Source organism: Trichomycterus rosablanca, chromosome 22 (assembly GCF_030014385.1).
Source record: "Trichomycterus rosablanca isolate fTriRos1 chromosome 22, fTriRos1.hap1, whole genome shotgun sequence".
In the NCBI taxonomy this organism is placed as follows: Eukaryota; Metazoa; Chordata; class Actinopteri; order Siluriformes; family Trichomycteridae; genus Trichomycterus; species Trichomycterus rosablanca.
The window spans coordinates 10,292,108-10,315,539 of NC_086009.1; the positions used below are offsets into that span (position 1 = coordinate 10,292,108).

The following is a 23,432-nucleotide window of genomic DNA, read 5'->3' on the forward strand; positions in this document are numbered from 1 at the left end:
AAATTCATTCCACCACTTGGGTGCTAGAACAGAGAAGAGCCTTGATGCTTGTCTTCCTTTAGTCCTGGGTGGAGGCTCAAGTCGAGCGAGACTAGTGGCTCAGAGGTTGCGTGGTACAGAGCGGGGTTTGATTAGACCGCGAAGGTAGCTTGGGGCTGGTCCATTTTTGGCTTTGTAGGCAAGCATCAGTGTTTTAAACTGAATGCGTGCAGCTACAGGAAGCCAGTGAAGAGGATGCAGCAGTGGGGTGATGTGGCAGTGTTTGGTTTATTAGTGGATATGGGAGCTCCTGCCAGGAGGGAGTTGCAGTAGTCCAACCGTGAGATTACAAGTGATTGGACCAGAATCTGAGTAACTTCCCTGGAGAGAAATGGCCGAATCTTCCTGATGTTGTACAGGAGGAACCGGCACAATCTTGTCATGTTGGCTATATAAGGAGAAAAGGTCAGCTGGTTATCCAGGACAAAACCAAGGCTTCTTACCTTATCAGATTGTCTGATCTGGGAGTCATGGAAGACTAAAACTATCATAAATAAAACAAGAACACTGGAGAGAATAAACATTTACTTTAGACAGAAAAGAATGTATTCCATATTAGCCTTGCTTTGATTTTGATAATGCATTGAGTGTGATTGCTATTAGTCAACTGGATTGAGATCTGGGGAATTTGGAGGCCAAGTCAACACCTCAAACTCGTTGTGCTCCTCAAACCATTCCTGAACCATTTCTGCTTTGTGGCAGGGGGCATTATCCTGCTGAAAGAGGCCACAGCCATCAGGGAATATCGTTTCCATAAAAGGGAAGTGTCAAAGTAACATCCACATGGATGGCAGGACCCAAGGTTTCCCAAAAGAACATTGCCCGAAGCATCACACTGCCTCCGCCAGCTTGCCTTCTTCCCATAGTGCATCCTGGTGCCATGTGTTCCCCAGGTAAGCGACGCACACGCACCCGGCCATCCACGTGATGTAAAAGAAAACGTGATTCATCAGACCATCAGACCTCCTTCCATTGCTCTGTGGTCCAGTTCTGATGCTCACATGTCCATTGTTGGCACTTTCGGTGGTGGACAGGGGTCAGCATGGGCACCCTGACTGGTCTGTGGCTATGCAGCCCCATACGCAATTTGAGCTACAGTAGCTCGTCTGTTGGATCGGACCACACGGGCCAGCCTTCGCTCCCCACGTGCATCAATGAGCCTTGGCCGCTCATGACCCTGTCACCGGTTTACCACTGTTCCTTCCTTGACCACTTTTGATAGATACTGATCACTGCAGACCGGGAACACCCCACAAGAGCTGCAGTTTTGGAGATGCTCTGACCCAGTCATCTAGCCATAATTCAAGTCATAATTCGGCCCTTGTAAAACTTGCTCAAATTCTTACGCTTGCCCATTTTTCCTGTTTCTAACACATCAACTTTTGAGGATAAAATGTTCACTTGCTGCCTAATATATCCCACCTACTAACAGGTGCCATGATGAAGAGATAATCAGTGTTATTCACTTCACCTGTCAGTGGTCATAATGTTATGCCTAGTCGGTGTACATTTTTCAATAACATAATGAATGGCTGTAATTAAGTGGAGGCAGCATCCACACCTACATTAATTCATTTGTCATTATTTAGAAGTCTATTCTTTAAAATGGTTACATTTTATATTGCAATTAAGATCGAACCAATACAGGAAATGTTATGATCACAATTTTGGTCATAATAGCCAGTTTTTATGTAAAATTATAGTTCTTTTATGAATATTTGTAACAAAAAACATCAGCAGTGTTAATAAATGAACATCAGAAATACTATGTTAATATCAAGAAGGTTTAGATCAGTTATTGGTATAAGAAGTTTATCTGTAGGATGAAAAAATGGTGCGTCCTTATTCCAAATGATTACATAAATTACAGAAAGAAACACTTTATAGCCCAAAGAAAAGTGGTAATGCTGTTGACCAACGGATGACCCGTGACATCTAGTGAGCTGGAGGAAGAAAAACAGGATAAGAAGGCTACAAGCTGGTACCTAATCTACTGCTGATGTGCAGATCTTACTTAGCAGAGACATAGACTCACAGATCTCTTCTGCATCATTTACACTCAAGCTGTTTAAAGTCTGGCTCTGACCACAAATATAAACCTGCAGCTCTGTGGGACCATCATCATTCGAAACCCAGTGCTGTGGAAACATTTGGTGCTTTGTTGTAAATTACATTCCTTACAGTAAGAGACTATCTAAGGCTTTCCCTATAATACAAGCTAATAGTAAGCTTAAAGATACACCAATCAGCCATAACATTAAAACCCCTCCTGGTTTCTACACACACTGTCCATTTTATCAGCTCCACTTACCATATAGAAGCACTTTATAGTTCTAAAAATACTAAATGTAGTCCATCTGCATGCATTTTTAGCCTGCTTTCACCCTGTTCTTCAATATTCAGGACCCCTACAGGACCACCACAGAGCAGGTATTATTTAGGTGGTGGATCAATCTTAGCACTGCAGTGACACTGACATGGTGGTGGTGTGTTAGTGTGTGTTGTGCTGGTATGAGTGGATCAGACACAGCAGCGCTGATGGAGTTTTTAAATACCGTGTCCACTCACTGTCCACTCTATTAGACTCTCCTACCTGGTTGGTCCACCTTGTAGATGCAAAGTCAGAGACGATCGCTCATCTATTGCTGCTGTTTGAGTTGGTCATCTTCTAGACCTTCATCTTTGCACACGGGGTGCCGTTGGCTGGATAATTTTGGTTGGTTGACTATTCTCAGTCCAGCAGTGACAGTGAGGTGTTTAAAAACTCCATCAGCACTGCTGTGTCTCAGCACAACACACACTAACAAACCACCACCATGTCAGTGTCACTGAAGTGCTGAGAATGATCCAACACCCAAATAATACCTGCTCTGTGGTGGCCCTGACCATTGAAGAACAGGGTGAAAGCAGGCTAAAAAAGTATGTAGAGAAACAGATGGACTACAGCCAGTAATTGTAGAACTACAAAGTGCTTCTATATGGTAAGTGGAGCTGATAAAATTGACAGTAAGTGTAGAAACAAGGAGGTGATCATAATGTTATACCTGATCTGTGTAGTTAAGTTTTTACTGCATTAAAAACTGCTGATAAGGCACTGATTGTATTTGTTGCTGTAGAATGTATTCATTAATGAGCTGCTATTTCATACAACTGCTCTACATATTGGGTACAAAGGTTTTCTTGTACACGTCTACAACTATACTAGTAAACCACATACTAGCTTACAGGCATTGTTCTGTAAATTGGATAACAATTCATTGTTGTGTAAATTCTTACTCTTAATTCCTACTGATTTAAGTTTTTAAAGACTAAACTAAACACTCTTTCAGCCAAAGCAATTTGGATGTTTATCCAGTCATTATTCATCTAATGATACGTACACTCCCCAGCATTTAAAGTTCAGGTAATTTCAACATGGTTACTTATACATGTAAGCACTGATTCAGAACTGTAATCTACAGTCAAGCCGTTCTCCACATTTTATTACATTACAGACTCATTCTATAATAGATTGAGTTCATTTTTTGTCACAAAGTTCTACACAAAATAGCCCACAATGACAAAGTGAAAGCAGGTTTTTAGACATTTGTGCTAACTTATTAAAAGTCAAAATGTAAAATATCATATGCACACAAGTGTACACACCCTTTGATATGACACCCAAAAGTGAGCTGAGGTGCATTATGTTTTCACTGATACTGCTTAAGATGTTTCTACAATGTAATTGGAGTCCACCTCCAATTCAATTGATTGGACATGATTGGGGATTGCCAACACCTGTCTATATAACGTTCCACAGTTGACAGTGCATATCAGAGCAAACTCCAAGCAATGGGGTCACAGGAATTATCTGCAGCCCTTAGAAACAAGATTGTGTCAAGACATAGATCTGGAGAAGAGTACAGAACAATTGCTACAGCTTTACAGGTCCCAAAGAGCACAGTGACCACCATCATTCGTAAATAAAAGAAGTTTGGAACCACCAAAAATCTTCCTAGACCTGGCTGCCCGGCCAAACTGAGCGATCAGAGAAGACGGGCCTTGGCCAGGGAGGTGAGCAGGAACCCGAGGGTCACTCTGACAGAGCTCCAGTGTATCCTTGTGGAGATGGGAGAACCTATCAGAAGATCAACCATCCAGGCAGCACTCCACAAATCACGCATTTATGGTCGAGTGGCCAGACGGAAGCCACTCCTTAGTAAAAGACACATGACAGCCCACTTGGAGTTTGCCAAAAGGCACCTAGAGGACTCTCAAACCATGAGAAACAAGATTCTCTCATCTGATGAAAACCAAAATTGAAAACCAAACGTTTTGGCCTGATTACCAAGCGTCACGTCTGGAGGAAACCAGGCACCGATCATCAACTGGCTAATTCCATCCCTACAGTGAAGCATGGCAATGGCAGCATCATGATGTGGGGATGTTTTTTAGCAGCGAGACCGGGGCAACTAGTCCTGATAGAGGGAAAGATGAATGCAGCTAAGTACACCAAGATCCTTAAAGAAAACTTGCTCCAGGGCGCTCTGTACCTCACACTGGGGCGAAGGTTTATCTTCCAACATGACAACAACCTGAAGCACACAGCCAAGAGAACAAAGGAGGGGCTTCAGAGAAAGTCTGAATGTCCTTGAGTATACATTTTTGAGTGGATATTTTTTTAGAAACAGCATATTTATCAATAACAAAATGGATAGTAATTAAAAGTAAAATATTAGTGGATGCAGCATCCACACTTAAATTAATTCATTTGTCATTATTAAGTTTTGCTAAACTGGCTGAAAATCAGGTTTCAACCTTTAAAATAAGGTAAAAATCATCTGTAATGTTCAAATATATTTTGTGATGTGATTGTGTAATCTGTTTTTATAGGTTGTGTACAGCACTTTGATATTAATACTGTTTTACAAATAAGCTTGATCTGACTTGAGAATGTCAACTACAATGCAGAGATGGACGTTGCACGTAAGTCGCACACACAACGACTTCAGACTCGACTCGGACTCGTTTCAAATGACTCGGACTCGACTCGTGACTCGCAAAAAATGACTCGTGCACAGCAAGAGTCCCTAGCGTCATCATGTGTTAACATTAGTTACCTGTGACAATTAATTATGTATATTATATAAAATTATATATTATAATTATACTATTATAATTATATATATATAGGGCAAGCCGTAGCCTAGTGGTTAAGGCACTGGACTAGTAATCAGAAGGTTGCTGGTTCAAGCCCCACCACTGCCAGGTTGCTGCTGTTGGGCCCTTGAGCAGGGCCCTTAACCCTTAATTGCTCAGACTGTATACTGTAAGTCGCTTTGGATAAAGGCATCTGCTAAATGCCGAAAATGTAAATATATTATATCCTGATCGTGTCATTTTTTGCTCTCTAATAACGCTCCAGTCGTTTTAACCCGCAACACACGCAATGGGTAAATGTTACAGCCAGCTTCCGTCATAGTGAACCTTTGGAATCTCACTTAAAAAGGTGGAATACCCTAGTGCACTTCACTGGAACAGCTGGTGTGAATGAAACGCTCCTACAGAATTGGCGCTAATGGTTGGAAGAGCGCTTCAAGTTTGGAGATTTTTAATTATAAGCACATTTACAAAATAACGGATTCTATTTCTAATGGGACACACGGTTATAAATTTAATAACATCTGGAAGTACAGAAGTTAAGGTAAGATTTTTTTACAGGATTTTTTGCTGTGTTTGTGATTTGGGCCGCTGTGCCTGATTTATTGCGTGCTTTTGTTTTGTAATGAAAACAAAACGTATCAGTTTAAGCTTTTAACTGGTACCTAGGAAAGTAAAGACACGAAGTAAAACGGCAAAATACAGTCGCTAATCTGTTGTTGTTTTTTAACTGAACTTACATATTATTTATTTCTACACTACATTTCCAATATATGTTTTGTGTGTATTATATTGACTCGTGATTTGACTCGGACTCTAGCCTAAATACTCGTGACTTGACTCAGACTCTAGTCTAATGACTCGTGACTTGACTCGGACTCTAGCCTAAAGACTAGTGACTTGACTCGGACTCTAGCCTAAAGACTCGTGACTTGACTCGGACTTTAGCCTAAAGACACGTGAATAACTCGGACTCTAGCCTAAAGACACGTGACTTGACTCGGACTCTAGCCTAATGACTCGTGACTTGACTCGGACTCTAGCCTAAAGACTTGTGACTTGACTCGGACTCTAGCCTAAAGACTCGTGACTTGACTCGGACTCTAGCCTAAAGACTCGTGAATACCTCGGACTCTAGCCTAAAGACACGTGACTTGACTCGGACTCTAGCCTAAAGACACGTGACTTGACTCGGACTCTAGCCTAATGACTCGGACTCTAGCTTAAAGACTCGTGACTTGACTCGGACTCTAGCCTAATGACTCGTGACTTGACTCGGACTCTAGCCTAAAGACTTGTGACTTGACTCGGACTCTAGCCTAAAGACTCGTGACTTGACTCGGACTCTAGCCTAAAGACTCGTGACTTGACTCGGACTCTAGCCTAATGACTCGTGACTTGACTCAGACTCTAGCCTAAAGACTTGTGACTTGACTCGGACTCTAGCCTAAAGACTCGTGACTTGACTCGGACTCTAGCCTAATGACTCGTGACTTGACTCGGACTCTAGCCTAAAGACTTGTGACTTGACTCGGACTCTAGCCTAAAGACTCGTTACTTGACTCGGACTCTAGCCTAAAGACTCGTTACTTGACTCGGACTCTAGCCTAAAGACTCGTGACTTGACCCGGACTCTAGCCTAAAGACACGTGACTTGACTCGGACTCTAGCCTAAAGACTTGTGACTTGACTCGGACTCTAGCCTAAAGACTCAGGACTTGACTCGGACTCTAGCCTAAAGACACGGGACTTGACTCGGACTCTAGCCTTATTACTCGTGAATAACTCGGACTCTAGCCTTAAGGCACGTGACTTGACTCGGACTCTAGCCAAAAGACACGTGACTTGACTCGAACTCTAGCCTAATGACTCAGACTCTAGCTTAAAGACTCGTGACTTGACTCGGACTCTAGCCTAAAGACACGTGACTTGACTCGGACTCTAGCCTAAAGACTTGTGACTTGACTCGGACTCTAGCCTAAAGACTTGTGACTTGACTCGGACTCTAGCCTAAAGACACGTAACTTGACTCGGACTCTAGCTTAATGACTCGTGAATAACTCGGACTCTAGCTTAAAGACACATGACTTGACTCGGACTCTAGCCTAAAGACATGTGACTTGACTTGGACTCTAGCCTAATGACTCAGACTCTAGCTTAAAGACTCGTGACTTGACTCGGACTCTAGCCTAAAGACACGTGACTTGACTCGAACTCTAGCCTAATGACTCAGACTCTAGCTTAAAGACTCGTGACTTGACTCGGACTCTAGCCTAAAGACACGTGACTTGACTCGAACTCTAGCCTAATGACTCAGACTCTAGCTTAAAGACTCGTGACTTGACTCGGACTCTAGCCTAAAGACACGTGACTTGACTCGGACTCTAGCCTAAAGACACGTGACTTGACTCGAACTCTAGCCTAATGACTCAGACTCTACCCTAAAGACACGTGACTTGACTCTGACTCTAGCCTAAAGACACGTGACTTGACTCGAACTCTAGCCTAATGACTCAGACTCTAGCTTAAAGACTCGTGACTTGACTCGGACTCTAGCCTAAAGACACGTGACTTGACTCGAACTCTAGCCTAATGACTCAGACTCTACCCTAAAGACACGTGACTTGACTCTGACTCTAGCCTAAAGACACGTGACTTGACTCGAACTCTAGCCTAATGACTCAGACTCTAGCTTAAAGACTCGTGACTTGACTCGGACTCTAGCCTAAAGACACGTGACTTGACTCGGACTCTAGCCTAAAGACTTGTGACTTGACTCGGACTCTAGCCTAAAGACTTGTGACTTGACTCGGACTCTAGCCTAAAGACACGTAACTTGACTCGGACTCTAGCCTAATGACTCGTGAATAACTCGGACTCTAGCTTAAAGACACATGACTTGACTCGGACTCTAGCCTAAAGACATGTGACTTGACTTGGACTCTAGCCTAATGACTCAGACTCTAGCTTAAAGACTCGTGACTTGACTCGGACTCTACCCTAAAGATACGTGACTTGACTCTGACTCTAGCCTAAAGACTCAGACTCTAGCTTAAAGACACGTGACTTGACTCAGACTCTAGCCTAATGACTCGTGAATAACTCGAACTCTAGCCTAAAGACACGTGACTTGACTCGGACTCTAGCCTAAAGACACGTGACTTGACTCGGACTCTAGCCTAATGACTCGTGACTTGACTCGGACTCTAGCCTAAAGACTCGTGACTTGACTCGGACTCTAGCCTAAAGACTCGTGACTTGACTCGGACTCGTATTTTGTGACTTGTGAACATCTCTGCTACAATGCACCATGAAAAGCTTGATAGAATTAAAAAAAATAAACAGTTTACCATGTTGCCTATGGTTCAACACAAAGGTAAGAATGTATAAAACCAAAGATGAACAAGAAAACAAGACAGTAACGAAGTGAAAACAGTGTTGTTTTTCTAATCCTGTAACCTTACATTTTCTTCATTCCTTAAACACTAAACTTGTGTAGACTTTTAGACCCCGTCAAAGAAGCTTAGTCTTCCTGCTTATGTTCTTCTAAACCCTCTCTTTGTTGTCTGTACCCAGAGTATAGCACAGCTGCTGCAGACATGGCACTTTTCATGGCACTAGCTACTTATTCTAAACTCTGCATGGGTGCGAGTGTGTGCCAGTTTGTGCAGGGCACAGATGTTGCAGCTGTAGCAGTTCTCCCAGATATCAGCGTGGCATATGGCGACACCGAATGAAAGATGGGTGCTGTCAGATAGGGAGCGAGAGAAGATGGAGAAAAAGCAAGAGAAGAAAAGGCTGAGAGAAGACGAGAGGAATGTAATGTAAGACTCAGCCTGCGTGGAGATTGATGGAGGCTCACACAGACGAGGTAAAGAAGTGTAAGGGATATTAGAGATGAAAACAAGCAGCTAAAACAACAGAAGCAAGGAAAACAGTCAAGTAGATTCTTAAATTCTCCCACCAGAGGAAGACAGGATGGTAAAAACACAACTGAAAGAGAAAAGAGGGACGATTTTCCTCCACTCGTCTCTCTCTTACTGTGTAATGACATCCAGCACAGCACCTTTAATGAGAACTTTCTCCTCATTAAGTAGCTTCAGGGGGAGCGCGTGCGAACACACACACACACACACACACACACACACACACCATGTATTCCCATCATGGGAAGGACAAACATCAACAAAGCTGGACAAGCTCCAGAACAAGGTGAAACTCCATGTGTTTTATGTATCTCCGAACACTGCACTGGATGTCGTATATACAGTCTACACTTACCATATAGAAGCACTCTGTAGTTCTACAATTACTGACTGTAGTTCATCTGTTTCTCTGCATGCTTTTTTAGTCACTATCACCCTGTTCTTCAATGGTCAGGACCCCCACAGGACCACCACAGAGTAGGTATTATTTAGGTGGTGGATCATTCTCAGCACTGCAGTGACACTGACATGGTGGTGGTGTGTTAGTGTGTGTTGTGCTGGTATGAGTGGATCAGCGCTGATGGAGTTTTCAAATACCGTGTCCACTCACTGTCCACTCTATTAGACACTACTACCTAGTTGGTCCACCCTGTAGATGTAAAGTCAGAGACAATCGCTCATCTATTGCTGCTGTCTGAGTTCTAGACCTTCATCAGTGGTCACAGGACGCTGCCGACGGGGAGCTGTTGGCTGGATGTTTTTGGTTGGTGGGCTATTCTCAGTCCAGCAGTGACAGTGAAGTGTTTAAAAACTCCATCAGCACTGCTGTGTCTTATCCACTCATACCAGCACAACACACACTAACACACCAACACCATGTCAGTGTCACTGCAGTGCTCTGAATGATCCACCACCCAAATAATACCTACTCTGTGGTGGTCCTGGGAGAGTCCTGACCATTGAAGAACAGCATGAAAGGGGGTTAACAAAGCATGCAGAGAAACAGATGGACTACAGTCAGTAATTGTAGAACTACAAAGTACTTCTATATGGTAAGTGGAGCTGATAAAATGGACAGTGTTATGGCTGATCAGTGTATATACTGTATATACTATACATACATACATACATACATACATACATACATATACTATAATTACAAAAGTATTGGGACACCTAATTTTTGAATTCATGTGTTTGATATATGTGTGATATATCAACTGCATAAAACAATAAGCTTCAAACTTTGCAGCTACTATTTATACTGTAATAATTAAGTGACTTTGATCATTAATTAAGGACCACACCAAATATTAATTACATTTAGATTTTTCTTTTGTTCATTCACGTTGCATTTTGTTATTTAACAAAAATAAACTTCTATTTTTGAAAGCATTCATACTTCGGAGCATTTTTTTACACACCTGCCTAAAACTGTAGCACAGTACACACACACACACACACCGGTTTTAATATATCCTCATATTGCAATTATTTTTAAAGAACACAATATTAACGTGTTAACTTAAGTGAACTTTAGAAATCAATATTTGGTGGAATAATCTTAGTTTTCAATCACAGCATTTATATCTTGACATGCTCTTCTTCATTATTTTTACAATGCTGTTAGGTGACTTTATGCCATTGCTGGCACAAGAACTGCTGCATGGCTTGGGACCATCCATCTTCCCCTTGATCACATTACAACGTTTTTCAGTGGGGTTCAGGACCGGAGATTGATGCTCTAATCCACACTTTGATTGACCTGGCTGTGTGGCATGGAGCTCAGTACTGGTGAAAAGAAAACAATCTTCAAACTTGCTGGACATGGGACAGAAGAAAGGTTTTCTTCCAGGATGACCCTATTTGTGGCTTAAATCATTCAATCATCAGAAAGATAAATCTGCCTTATTCCAGTTTTCCTAAAAGACCCCCAGATCATCACCAATCTGATTTATTTACATCATAAAATAGAATAAATAAGGTGTGCCTGTGTTGAAATTAAAAAGACACTAGTATGAAGTGGCTGATATAAACCCCATTTAAAAAAAAAATTGGGACATTTTTTAAATTGCACTAAAAGAAGATTTGGTGCTCAGGTGGCACAGTGGTAAAACACGCTAGCACACCAGAGCTGGCATTTCAAACTCATCATTTCGAACTCATCATTTCGAATCTCAGCTCTGCTATCCGGCAAGCTGGGCGCCTACATGATTGGCTGTTGTTCATACAAATTAGGAGCCGGACAGAGATTCCTCATAACTGATGCAATTATGATCTCGGCTAGCTGCTTGATAAAGCCCAGTGTTTCCGCTACATGTACTTTGCGGTGGCGGCCCGCCGCCGCTTAATTATTGCCGCCGCTCCATCAGAATTTATATAATGACATGAAACCGCAGTTACCCCCGTCCCAAAGCACTCACAGACGGTCAGTCTTACAACCTGCGTTTCCATCAGTGTTGGGGAACCAAGCGCGCGTCATCAACCGTGGGCATTACATAAAGAAAGTAAAGAGTAGTGATGTGGAGTAATGCGGAGTGTGTAGATTATGTGCGAGCATTTGTGCTGTTGCTACAGATGTTCATTTTTATGCAAAAGCATCGGATAACTATTGGTGATAAGAAGATGTAGATGTGTTTGTCGTAGTTGTTGTTTTCTTTAGTGCATCAAGTGAGAAGCGTTTTGCGCTTCGCTCTCACCGCGACCCTCGGCTCAAATAGCCGATTTGCTCAGCGCTCGGCTTGAGCGATAAAACATCACAAAAGTTCCACGACACGAAAAAACATCTGTGTGAAATAACCATTAAACCCAGTCCAAAAGTTCCACATACATCTGTGTTTAGCTGGATTAACTGTTTGTGTGGTGGTTCTGCAGCTCGGGAGAATCAAAAAAGCTTTACGTAAAAAAGCGTAACTTGGAGTACTAAAAGTACCACACAGAAACACTAAATTTCTCTCCGTTATTACTGGTTGTAAATGCTCTGTACTGGTTATAAGTGCTCTGTACTGGTTATAAGTGCTCTGTACTGGTTATAAATGCTCTGTACTGCCCATTCATCGGTCATTGTTTTAGGACAATAAGTCACGTTAAGCTTTATTTTTCACGTTAAGCGTTGTTTGTACTGTTTAGAGCACTTTTACCGCCTCATATCACACAGTTCATCGCTTTGAAAATATCAAAATTTAATCGGATGAACTTTTAAAATATGAAAGAACAGCGCAAAAGCGGTTTCACAGCCTCTACACTGTGACAAGCCCACAGATGACGTCACATGGGGGCCTTGTGTGTGTGTGTGTGTGTGTGTGTGTGTGAAGGGGGGGGGGGGGGGGTATTGAGGGTGCCTGCCGCCACTGCAAAAAAAATTCTAGAGGAAACACTGGAGCCTGCACAAAGACAAGGGATAATGCATCGATCAGGGTGTGGCTTTCCGTACACAAAGCTGATCTGCATATGAACTCGCCTCATGCGGGTGAAAAGATGCAGTCAGCTACTGCACGTGTCAGAGGGGGCTTGTATCAGTCTCGGCTCTCCTCAACCAGGGTGGACATCAACATCAGTAGAGAGAAAGCGTAATGCAATAGGGTGATTGGATACGCCAAAAATCGGGAGAAAAAGGGGAGAAATGCATAATAATAAAAAGAAGATTCTGTGATTTGATCATTATCTTGGTGAGGGAATCATGATACAGTTTAAAATGAGGATCCGATGACGGGTCATGGCTCACCACTTCATACCAGACTTCAAAAGTGAATTGACAAACAGTTACAAATAAACATTTAAGGTATAACTTCAAACAATTGAGGTGTTTCACCATCTACCTTACAAAATATTGTAAAAAACATCTAGGGAATGCAGAAAAATCTCAGTCTGTGTAGGGTAAAGCCAGAATCTACTGTAACAAAGTGTGACCTTTGACGATGCTGCATGAGAAACTCAAGAAATGCAACCTGTAACTCTATTACACAAAGAGAAAGCTATATTTTAACTCTATGCAAAAACACAGCCAAGTTCCTTGGGCCCAAGCTCATCTCAGGTGGTCAAAAAGACAGTGGAAACAGGTGCTGTGGTCAGAAAGTCCACATTTCAGCTTGATGTTAGAAACAGACAGAGTTTTCCATACAAAAGACAAAAAGGACCATCCAGACTGATATCAGCGAAAGATGCGAATGGCAACATCTGTCATGGTATGGGGGTGCATCATTGTCCACGGCATGAGTGACTTGCCTGTGTGGTACCATTGGGACTTTAGAGAGACACATGCTGCCATCAAGGTGACACCTTTTCCGGAAAAGTGTATGGTTATATTAGCAAGACAATGCCAGACCTACTGCATACGGCATGCACTAAAAACACTGGGCTTCATAGACACAATGCTAACTGTAGAAAAAAAAAATCACAATGAAAGATAGCAAATAATGTAATATTGTGAAAATATTAAGTGTGCTGTAATCAGATGAGCGCATATGTTAGCTTGTTTTGGAAAAAATTGAGAATAATGGGCAAGAATGAACAAAAAATATACTTAAAAACTGCAACAATTAGTATCCTCAGTTCACAAACACAGCTCTGTCCCAACTTTTGGAAAATTAGTGCTTAAAAAAAACCGAATATTACGAAAAAATTATTAGAAACATTAGAAATGTGTTGCTACTAGGGATGTAACGACGCACCACAAGATTAAAAATCACATTTGTAACGATTCAAATCGGTTTACATGTATAATGAATCAATATTCACTTTAAAAAGCAGAGGGCACTGACGCTATTCACCTCGCCTGGTTGACGTCACTACAAGGTTGCCAGGTTCGGAATTTTACAGCCAAATCTATTTATGTGAGGATACTTTGTTTATTTGTATTATTCATTTATTTATTTAATGTGGGATTTGTTTTAAAATTTTAATTTTAGTTTTTTTACACAAAAAAGGGAAATGTGCAGCATTGTTTTGTGCATAGTTTGTACCTACCTCAGAAATAAAAGGGCATTCATTATTTAGATAAATAAAAGGGCATTCATTATTTAGATAAATAAAAGATAAGCACAAATACAGAATTGTATACAGTATTTTAAAGAGAAATAATAAAAGGAAACTTTGTCATAAATCAAATCATGAACCCAGTATCGCATTGCATCGTGGGTAGAGTGTATCGTTTCATCCCTAGTTGCTATGCACATTGTTTAAACCTACAGCTTTAAAAAGTAACCAATTCCTCTTTTCGAAGGTCCCTCTAATAGGGTTCGATTTATTCATGTTTCCCTTGTTGACGTGCCACAGTACCATTGTGCAAAATTAGCCTCGTATCATTATCCTCACTCCTCCATACTTCACTGTAGGTGTTCTTGGAAATATTAATCAGGCAATATATATTACTCATTTATTAAAAATGAACATATTGCTCTGCTCTGTGTCCACAGTGTTGTAATACTCTCCAAGAAAACCACTGATACCTGAGGCATTAAGAAGCCTTTCAAGGGAAATTCAGCTTGTCTAAAGAGCAAATAGTCTCATTAAAGTCTAATTTAAGTTATCCAGTTAATTGCTTCTGTGACTGCTGGAATATGTGATTAATATTCTTAATTTAAAAGATTTTAAAGGATTTGACAGCAAGATATTATGTTTTGTTTGGGTTTAATGACATGTTTGCTTGTTGGCTGTATTAGGAAGGAAAGACTGTTACTTTATACATGGCATAGTTCATTGTTCATAAGTTCTGTTATAGTGATCTCAGATTAGTGTTTTCATTTTTATTACTGTGAGAAAGCTGAGAACTGTTCTTGCTTTGTCTTGGTTGAGGATTTCCCCCAGCATTTTAGATAGGGAGAGTAGTTTTTCTTGTGAATGTTCGGGATATTCGATGAGCAGATGTTTAATGATAACAGGGGTGAGGCAGGTCGCACAGGATAGAGGAATGTCACCTGTTATTAAGCCTAGTGTATCCTATACACTCTGATGCACACTACTTGGTCTGGTCGTTTTTTTAGGTATGTTGTGGGCCGAATTATTATTTCGACTGCAAGTTGGCCGTGCTCACAGTGTAAATGCATAATTAAGGTAAGGCAGGCCAAAATAGTATTCTACTTAAAAAAAAAAAAAAAAATTCATCTAAATAAATGCAAAGTGCAAAGACACTACTAACAACAATGAACACACACGCTTCATACATACACTATATTGCCAAAAGTATTTGCTCGTCACACTTGAGTGACATCCCATTCTTAATCCATAGGATTTAATATGATGTCGCTTCGTGGCCGAGTTGCTGTTGTTGCCAATCGCTTCCACGTTGTTATAATACCACTGACAGTAGACTGTGGAATATTTAGTAGCAAGGAATATTCATGACTGGACTTGTTGCACAGATGGCATCCTATCACGGTACCATGCTGGAATTCACTGAGCTCCCGAGAGCGACCCATTCTTTTACATATGTTTGTAGAAGTGATTGGAACACCTGAATTCAATTATTTGGATGGGTAAGTGAATACTTTTGGCTATATAGTGTACATACATATATACATACATACAAAAAAAACCAAAAGTGGAGCTAGGGGCATTTTCCCCAACGTTGTTTCCACCTTTTCCTTTGTACCCAAAAAAAGAAGAAAGCCTTCTGCTGTGTGCCTGCAGGCTTCATTAGGCTTGCCTGAAACACCAACTCTTTGGAGCATGCATCAAACATTAATCACTGTATAGCATTTGAATAGAGCTCGCCACACTTTGAACCAGCTCTACAAAAAAGGCAGAAGCTTAAAGATTCCACCTGTGCCTTTTTCAAATCAGCATCAAAGGTCTTACCTATATATTAAGGGCACTTAAGTGTGCATGTGGGTGCTTATAAAAAGTAAATAAATTCGTATTACACCTTTCATATGACAAAATAGACAGACCACCAGGCAGACAGAGAAACATCATGGGTAAGGCCTTACTAAATTCACAAAAAAAAAAATAGCTTATTTTCACGGGCCTCCTTATTCAAAAAATCATAGATTTCATGAATTTATAAAGAAAAGTGACACATTTTATGGCAGTCGTTATATACAGTGGGGTCAAAAAGTATTTAGTCAGCCGTTGATTGTGCAGGTTCTCCTACTTAGAAAGATGAGAGAGGTCTGTAATTTTCATCATAGGTACACTTCAACTATGAGAGACAAAATGAGAAAAAAAAATCCAGGAAATCACATTGTAGGATTTTTAAAGAATTTATTTGTAAATTATGGTGGAAAATAAGTATTTGGTCACCCACAAACAAGCAAGATTTCTGGCTCTCACAGACCTGTAACTTCTTCTTTAAGAAGCTCTTCTGTCCTCCACTCGTTACCTGTATTAATGGCACCTGTTTGACCTCGTTATCTGTATAAAAGACACCTGTCCACAGCCTCAAACAGTCAAACTCCAAACTCAACCATGGCCAAGACCAAAGAGCTGTCGAAGGACACCAGGAAGAAAATTGTAGACCTGCACCAGGCTGGGAAGAGTGAATCTACAATAGGCAAGCAGGTTGGTGTGAATAAATCAACTGTGGGAGCAATTGTAAGAAAATGGAAGACATACAAGACCACTTATAATCTTCCTTGGGGTCAAGATCTCATCCCGTTGGGTCAAAATGATCATGAGAACGATGAGCAAAAATCCCAGAACTACACGGAGGGACCTGATGAATGACCTGCAGAGAGCTGGGACCAAAGTAACAAAGGGACCATCAGTAACACACTACGCAGAGAGGGACTCAAATCCTGCAGTGCCAGGCGTGTCCCCCTGCTTAAGCCAGTACATGTCCAGGCCAGTCTGAAGTTTGCCAGAGAGCATATGGATGATCCAGAAGAGGATTGGGAGAATATCATGTGGTCAGATGAAACCAAAATGGAACTTTTTGGTAAAAACTCAACTCGTCGTGTTTGGAGGAAGAAGAAGAACCCAAGAACACCATACCTACTGTGAAGCATGGGGGTGGAAACATCATGCTTTGGGGCTATTTTTCTGCAAAGGGGACAGGACGACTGATCCGTGTTAAGGGAAGAATGAACGGGGCCGTGTATCGTGAGATTTTAAGCCAAAACCTCCTTCCATCAGTGAGAGCATTGAAGATGGAACGTGGCTGGGTCTTCCAGCATGACAATGATCCCAAACACACCGCTCGGGCAACAAAGGAGTGGCTCCGTAAAAAGCATTTCAAGGTCCTGGAGTGGCCTAGCCGGTCTCCAGACCTCAACCCCATAGAAAATTTGTGGAGTCCGTGTTGCCCAGCGACAGCCCCAAAACATCACTGCTCTAGAGGAGATCTGCATGGAGGAATGGGCCAAAATACCAGCTACAGTGTGTGCAAACCTGGTGAAGACTTACAGGAAACGTTTCACCTCTGTCATTGCCAACAAAGGTTATGTTACAAAGTATTGAGTTGAACTTTTGTTATTGACCAAATACTTATTTTCCACCATAATTTACAAATAAATTCTTTAAAAATCCTACAATGTGATTTCCTGGATTTTTTTTTTCTCATTTTGTCTCTCATAGTTGAAGTGTACCTATGATGAAAATTACAGACATCTCTCATCTTTCTAAGTAGGAGAACTTGCACAATCAGTGGCTGACTAAATACTTTTTGGCCCCACTGTAACATTCATAAATTGAATGACAATAAATAGAAGCTACAATACACAGCCTTATACCTTAATAGCTGAATGTAAAACTAGAACATTCAGCAACAGCGCAAGGCTTCATGTTTGAAAATTCTTGTCCATGTTTTCACAGGATTGCTAATGTAACAGACTTCTCTGTGGTATTGTGTACTGACCATGTCTGATGTATGTGTTTATGTATTGAGCACATTTTGTCCCTTTAAAGATGCCATAATCAATGTAAAAGTGTGCTTCTTTACACATGTGATCTCTCTGTAGTCTGTGCTGCACCTCAAAAGAACAAGCCAGTAAAGTATTATACCCCCTATAGTTTGTCTTTCGACAGTTTATTTCTAACTTTATGAACTCAGCAAACTCTAAAGATACTCGGTTATACTAGGACCACCTCATAGTGCAAATTACCCAGTTTTGTTACTTGGTAGGGCCTTAATTATGGCCAAAAGTATGTGAAATATGTAATAGAAAGTAAGATAAATGATATGTTTTCAATTATATGTATCAGCTTGGGTAAGACCCTTAGCAAGACTAAGCCCCTGTTCATGAAAAATAGTTTGGCGAGTTTGTTCTAAAGGAACTTACATGGTCAACATAGAGCCCTGACCTCAATCCTAATCAACATCTTTGGGATAAATTTGAAGGTTAAATGCAAGCCAGGACTTTTCCTTCAACATCATTGCTCACTTCAAGAAATGCTCTACCAGAAGAAAGGAGTCTTATATAGCTGCAAACGGGGGAGGGCGGTGTTCCCATGGTCAGGTCCACATACAAATACTTTAATCAGTAGTTGCACTGAAAAGTAATTGCACACCGGCTGTACTATGTGTAGAATATACTCACTGATGCAACATTGTATACTGTTCCTCTACAGCATAGCAAAGAATGACAGAAAAGGTATAAGAATAACATAGAATAACATAGAATAGAATAGAATAGAATAGAATAGAATACAATAGAATAGAATAGAATAGACCCTGTACTTTGAGTAGTATTGTATAATTTTGTCGCACTTCCTTTGGTCATGCATTAAAAAAACTTATTGGCACTTTGTTTTATACTGTGTGCTAAAGTCTGCCTAACAGTGTTTTAGCTTGATTGACCAGCAAACAAAAGATAGCCTTACCTCACAGAAAAGGGTCAATTTGTCATCAGGCAGCAGCCCATTGGCCTCATCCAGCAGAAAGTCTCGTCTGATGAACTTCTTGAAGCCCCAATCTTTGCCCTGAACAAATCGGTAGGCTCTCTGACTCTCTGCAAACAACCACAATGCAAAGAACAATGTTAGTTAATTCAACTGTTCCCCAGCCTGAAACAACTTCTATGAATGCATTATTATTTTGACCTCATAGTTTAGTCATGTTCAAACCTTTTACTTTGAGACTGAACTGTGTCTCCGTACAAACAATTTGTTGTAAGGTTGTAACAAGTTGTCGGGCAACTTTCAATATATTATATATCTGCATTCGCTTTGATGCAACCGAGTGAGGGTGTTGTGTGCAGGCATGTGCATGGGTGCCAACCAAAATACTCTTACATTAATTTTATTTCCCTCACTCAATTTTACTGGGTTATGAAATATTAGTAAAAATACTAGTAAAGATAACTACCAGCCTTATAAATTAAGGAATTACAGTCATATCACCTATATCAAGTTAAGAGCACATGGATGATGACTACAATAAATGGCCAAAAGTATGTGGACACCTGACAATTACCTTGTTAAACATTTCATTACAAAATTATGATTAGAAATATGAATGTTGGAGAATGTTTGTGGAAATATGTCCCTACTAACTCAAAATACAATTTGTGAGCACATTCAAGGACTAGAAGACTTGAATGGCACTATACAGTATATTCAAATTTATTTAAAATGGGTCAGTAAATTTCCTTCAGACGCAACTCAACAAACAATGGACAGGACCACTGCAGAGTGGGTATTATTTGGGTGGTGGATCATTCTCAGCACTGCAATGACACTGAAATGGTGGTGGTGTGTTAGTGTGTGTTGTGCTGGTATAAGTGGATGAGACACAGCAATGCCAATGGAGTTTTTAAACACCTCACTGTCAGAGTCAGAGTCAGAGTCAGAGAGGTTTTATTGTCATTTCAGCTACATACAAGTACATATTGAAACGAAACAGCGTTCCTCTAGGATCACGGTGTAACACGGTACAAAAAGTGCAAGACAATACAAAACAGTGCAAATACAACAATAATACAAAAAATCCTATAATAAATAACTACAAAAGATATTCCTTATTATCCCTAATCTAAACAAGTAATTAGAACACAGGACTAAAGACAAGTGTTAGTACATGATGGTGAATAGATGGTACAATGGTTCCTGAGGTAGTGACATGTTGTACATTAGCAGCGTAAAATTGGCAATGCAGATAAGGTGCCTAAAAAGTAAATATGGTGCAAAATACAAGTAAGGTGCAGAAATTATTGTGCATTTCCAGGAGGTGTGCAAAAATGCAAGTAACATAGTCAAAAATGCAAGTAACAGTCAATACAGTTCAGTGTGTGGCAGCAGAAAATGTCCGGAGGAAATTGTTACAGTACTGAGTTTAGGAGTCTGATAAACTCTATATTCTCTGTCCCTTCTGGACTGAGAATAGTCCACCAACCAAAAACATCCAGCCAACAGCACCCCGAGGGCAGCGTCCTGTGACCACTGATGAAGGTCTAGAAGATGACCAACTCAAACAGCAGCAACAGATGAGTGATCGTCTCTGACTTTACATCTACAAGGTGGACCAACCAGGTAGGAGTGTCTAATAGAGTGGACAGTGAGAGGACATGGTATTTAAAAACTCCAGCAGCGCTGCTGTGTCTTATCCACTCATACCAGCACAACACACACTAACACACCACCACCAAGTCATTGTCACTGCAGTGCTGAGAATGATCCACCACCTAAATAATACCTGCTCTGTGGTGGTCCTGTGGGGGTTCTAACCATTAAAGAACAGAGTGAAAGCAGGTTAAGAAAGCATGCAGAGAAACAGATGGACTACAGTCAGTAATCGTAGAACTACAAAGTGCTTCTATATGGTAAGTGGAGCTGATAAAATGGACAGTGTGTGCAAAAACAAAGAGGTGGTTTTAATGTTATGGCTGATCAGTGTATATATGTTACATATTATCTATATTGTAGTTATTCACCTACACAGACAGTATTGTACATTGCGTACTATTGCACATCTGTTAATGTTACTGCAAAGGACACATTTACAATAGTTTATTACATATTATTTATATACGTAAGTATACTTTTATATATATTTTACTTAATGTACTTTGAGCTGCTGTAACACCTGCTTTTTCCTTTAAGATTAAAATGATCAACTGATCGATATCCATCCATCCATCCATCCATCTTAATAGTAAAGAGCATTTCCCAACCTTTGCCACAAACATGAAAGCATATCATTTATTTGCCATGATTATATTCATACACCTGTTAGCAATAGGTGTGGCTACAACACCTAAACTTACTGAAAGGGGTTCTCACATCTTGTTGCCTCCTTGCCCACCTTAAAGTTAAAATGGCTGAAAAACGTTTTTCTTTAAAGATTTACAGGAACTCAGAGGTTAAACACTTTGCCCTTCCTAGATGGTTATTTTGTGTACCTTGTGTTTGGTCGCTGCACAAATTAGGCATAAAAAACCCAGCCGGCAAGATCAGAGCTGTGTAGATGAAGAAGGTCTCATCAACACTGGGACACAGCAGGCAAGGTGGAAATTGATATTAGAAGCTGCTGTCTGAGCACGACTTCATAAAAACACCAAGAAAATAAGTGAGTTTGTGATTGCTTAAGGTTAAATCATCAATTTTGCCTGTGAAATTAATTAAACTATGAACAAGCATTGCATATGCATGGGTGGGCGGTAAATTACTCTTCAGTAAAAGGTGCATGAGTAATGGAAGTTGTCCGCTCAGTTCAGGCAGGTGCTGGAGAAAGAAAATACACCAACGATGAGGAAAAACATCGAAGCAATTTTGTGTTACAGTTACAAGATTAGCAAGGCTGCTGTAGACCAAGGTCATAGCCATAAACTAAACATTAGGGGGGAATGGGGTTTTCGGCCATTCTAAAACATTCCTGCCAACAACAACTGATGAGATCCTAACATTATGCAATGCTAGTGAGTGGAATATGTTTTTTTTATGATGTTTACATTAGGGCTGGGCGGTATATTGCAAATATCGATATATTCAATATTACTTTTCACACAATGTTGAAAATGACCATATTCGATATATCAAGTATGCCTAGGATACACAGGTTACCATTTGAGAACATTTAAAACTGCACAAAAAAAAGTTCAGCACACTTTCTTTCACGCATGAGCGGGTGGGCACGTGCACACACACACACATGCAAACTGAATCACTAAAATGAGTCAGAAACAACTCTTTTCAAAACAATTATTCATTGGAATCGAATCAGGGAGCTGTGCTCTTATCTATGGTAAAGATTCATTTATTATGCTCACTCTATTTCATTATGGTGTCGTGCGTAAACAACTCCATGAATCAGTTCATTTGATAAAGAGATTCAGTCGTGGTCCATGCCTTGATAAACAGCTGTATAAACCAATCAGAGCTTCCAATTCTGATTTTGGGCAGAATTTTAATCTCTCTTTTTATTGGTTGTAGAAGTATAAGTGACAGTTTAGAGAACAAATTACCAGTTTCAGCTTTTTACTGGGAAAGTCGAGAGAATAAACTATCTAAAAACAGTTTTCATTAGTTGGGTGAACAAACACAGTTGGAAATGGATTTATATATTCTGGAAATATTCTGGAAACATACAAGATGGCCTCCAAGAAGAAAAACAAGTGGATTATATCCCTAATGGAACAACACACGGGTATAGATTTGATCTCAATTTAAAGAAGAGAAGCTCAGGTACGCCGCAGTTATGATTTTGTTCTGCTGTGTGGTTGATCTGGGTCGCGGTGCTGCTGTTTAACGTGCATTATCAAAGCATTATCAGTAATAATGGGCAGTGATAGCTCAGTGGTAAAGGTACTGGACTAGTAAACAGAAGGTTGCCGGTTCAAGCCCCACCACCACCAGGTTGCCACTGTTGGGTCCCTGAGCAAGGCCCTTAACCCTCAATTGCTCATCATGTTCAGCTCATTGTGTAAGTCACTGCGTCTGCTAAATGCTAAAAATGTAAATGTAAATGATCAAATATTGAACTTTTTCGGGATTTTTTTGATGTGATTGAGAGATTCTGCTGGTTTGTTTGATATAAATATTTTCAATATTAATAAAAATACAGTCTTGTAATAATCTAAAATATAAACACTAATTCTGTCAGAATGTATCAGAACTCCAATGGGTGTGTTCGAAAACCTAGGGAGCTGCCTTGCTGTCTTACTGTCTACATAGGCAGCTGCCTTAGTAGAGAGGATTCTAATAAGTCAGTGACTTATAAGGCAGGTTATTCGAACGCACTACTTAGATAGCGATTCCATCGGGTTTAGCATTTAGCATCTTGCCATTAAAACCAATAAACTGAGGTAGCACAGCACGCTAACGTCAATATAACATCTTCCTTCATGTACTGATAACGGTTACATTTCCTGACAAGCCCGAACTTGCAAATAAAAACACTTGGTACAAGTTTATACAAGTTAAAAATCAGTAATATTTTATTTACATTTGAAAATAACT

The 23,432-nt window shown here is 40.4% G+C and overlaps 1 protein-coding gene across 1 annotated transcript in view; it reads right to left on the reverse strand.

The window, feature by feature from the left end:
* The window catches only part of spop (speckle type BTB/POZ protein), a 213,257-nt gene that overhangs the window by 51,778 nt on the left and 138,047 nt on the right, over window positions 1–23,432 (reverse strand). Inside the window, exon 6 of the mRNA XM_063018506.1 lies at window positions 18,861–18,988. Coding sequence (XP_062874576.1) covers window positions 18,861–18,988 — 128 coding nt within the window. The remainder of the gene's footprint in view (window positions 1–18,860; window positions 18,989–23,432) is intronic.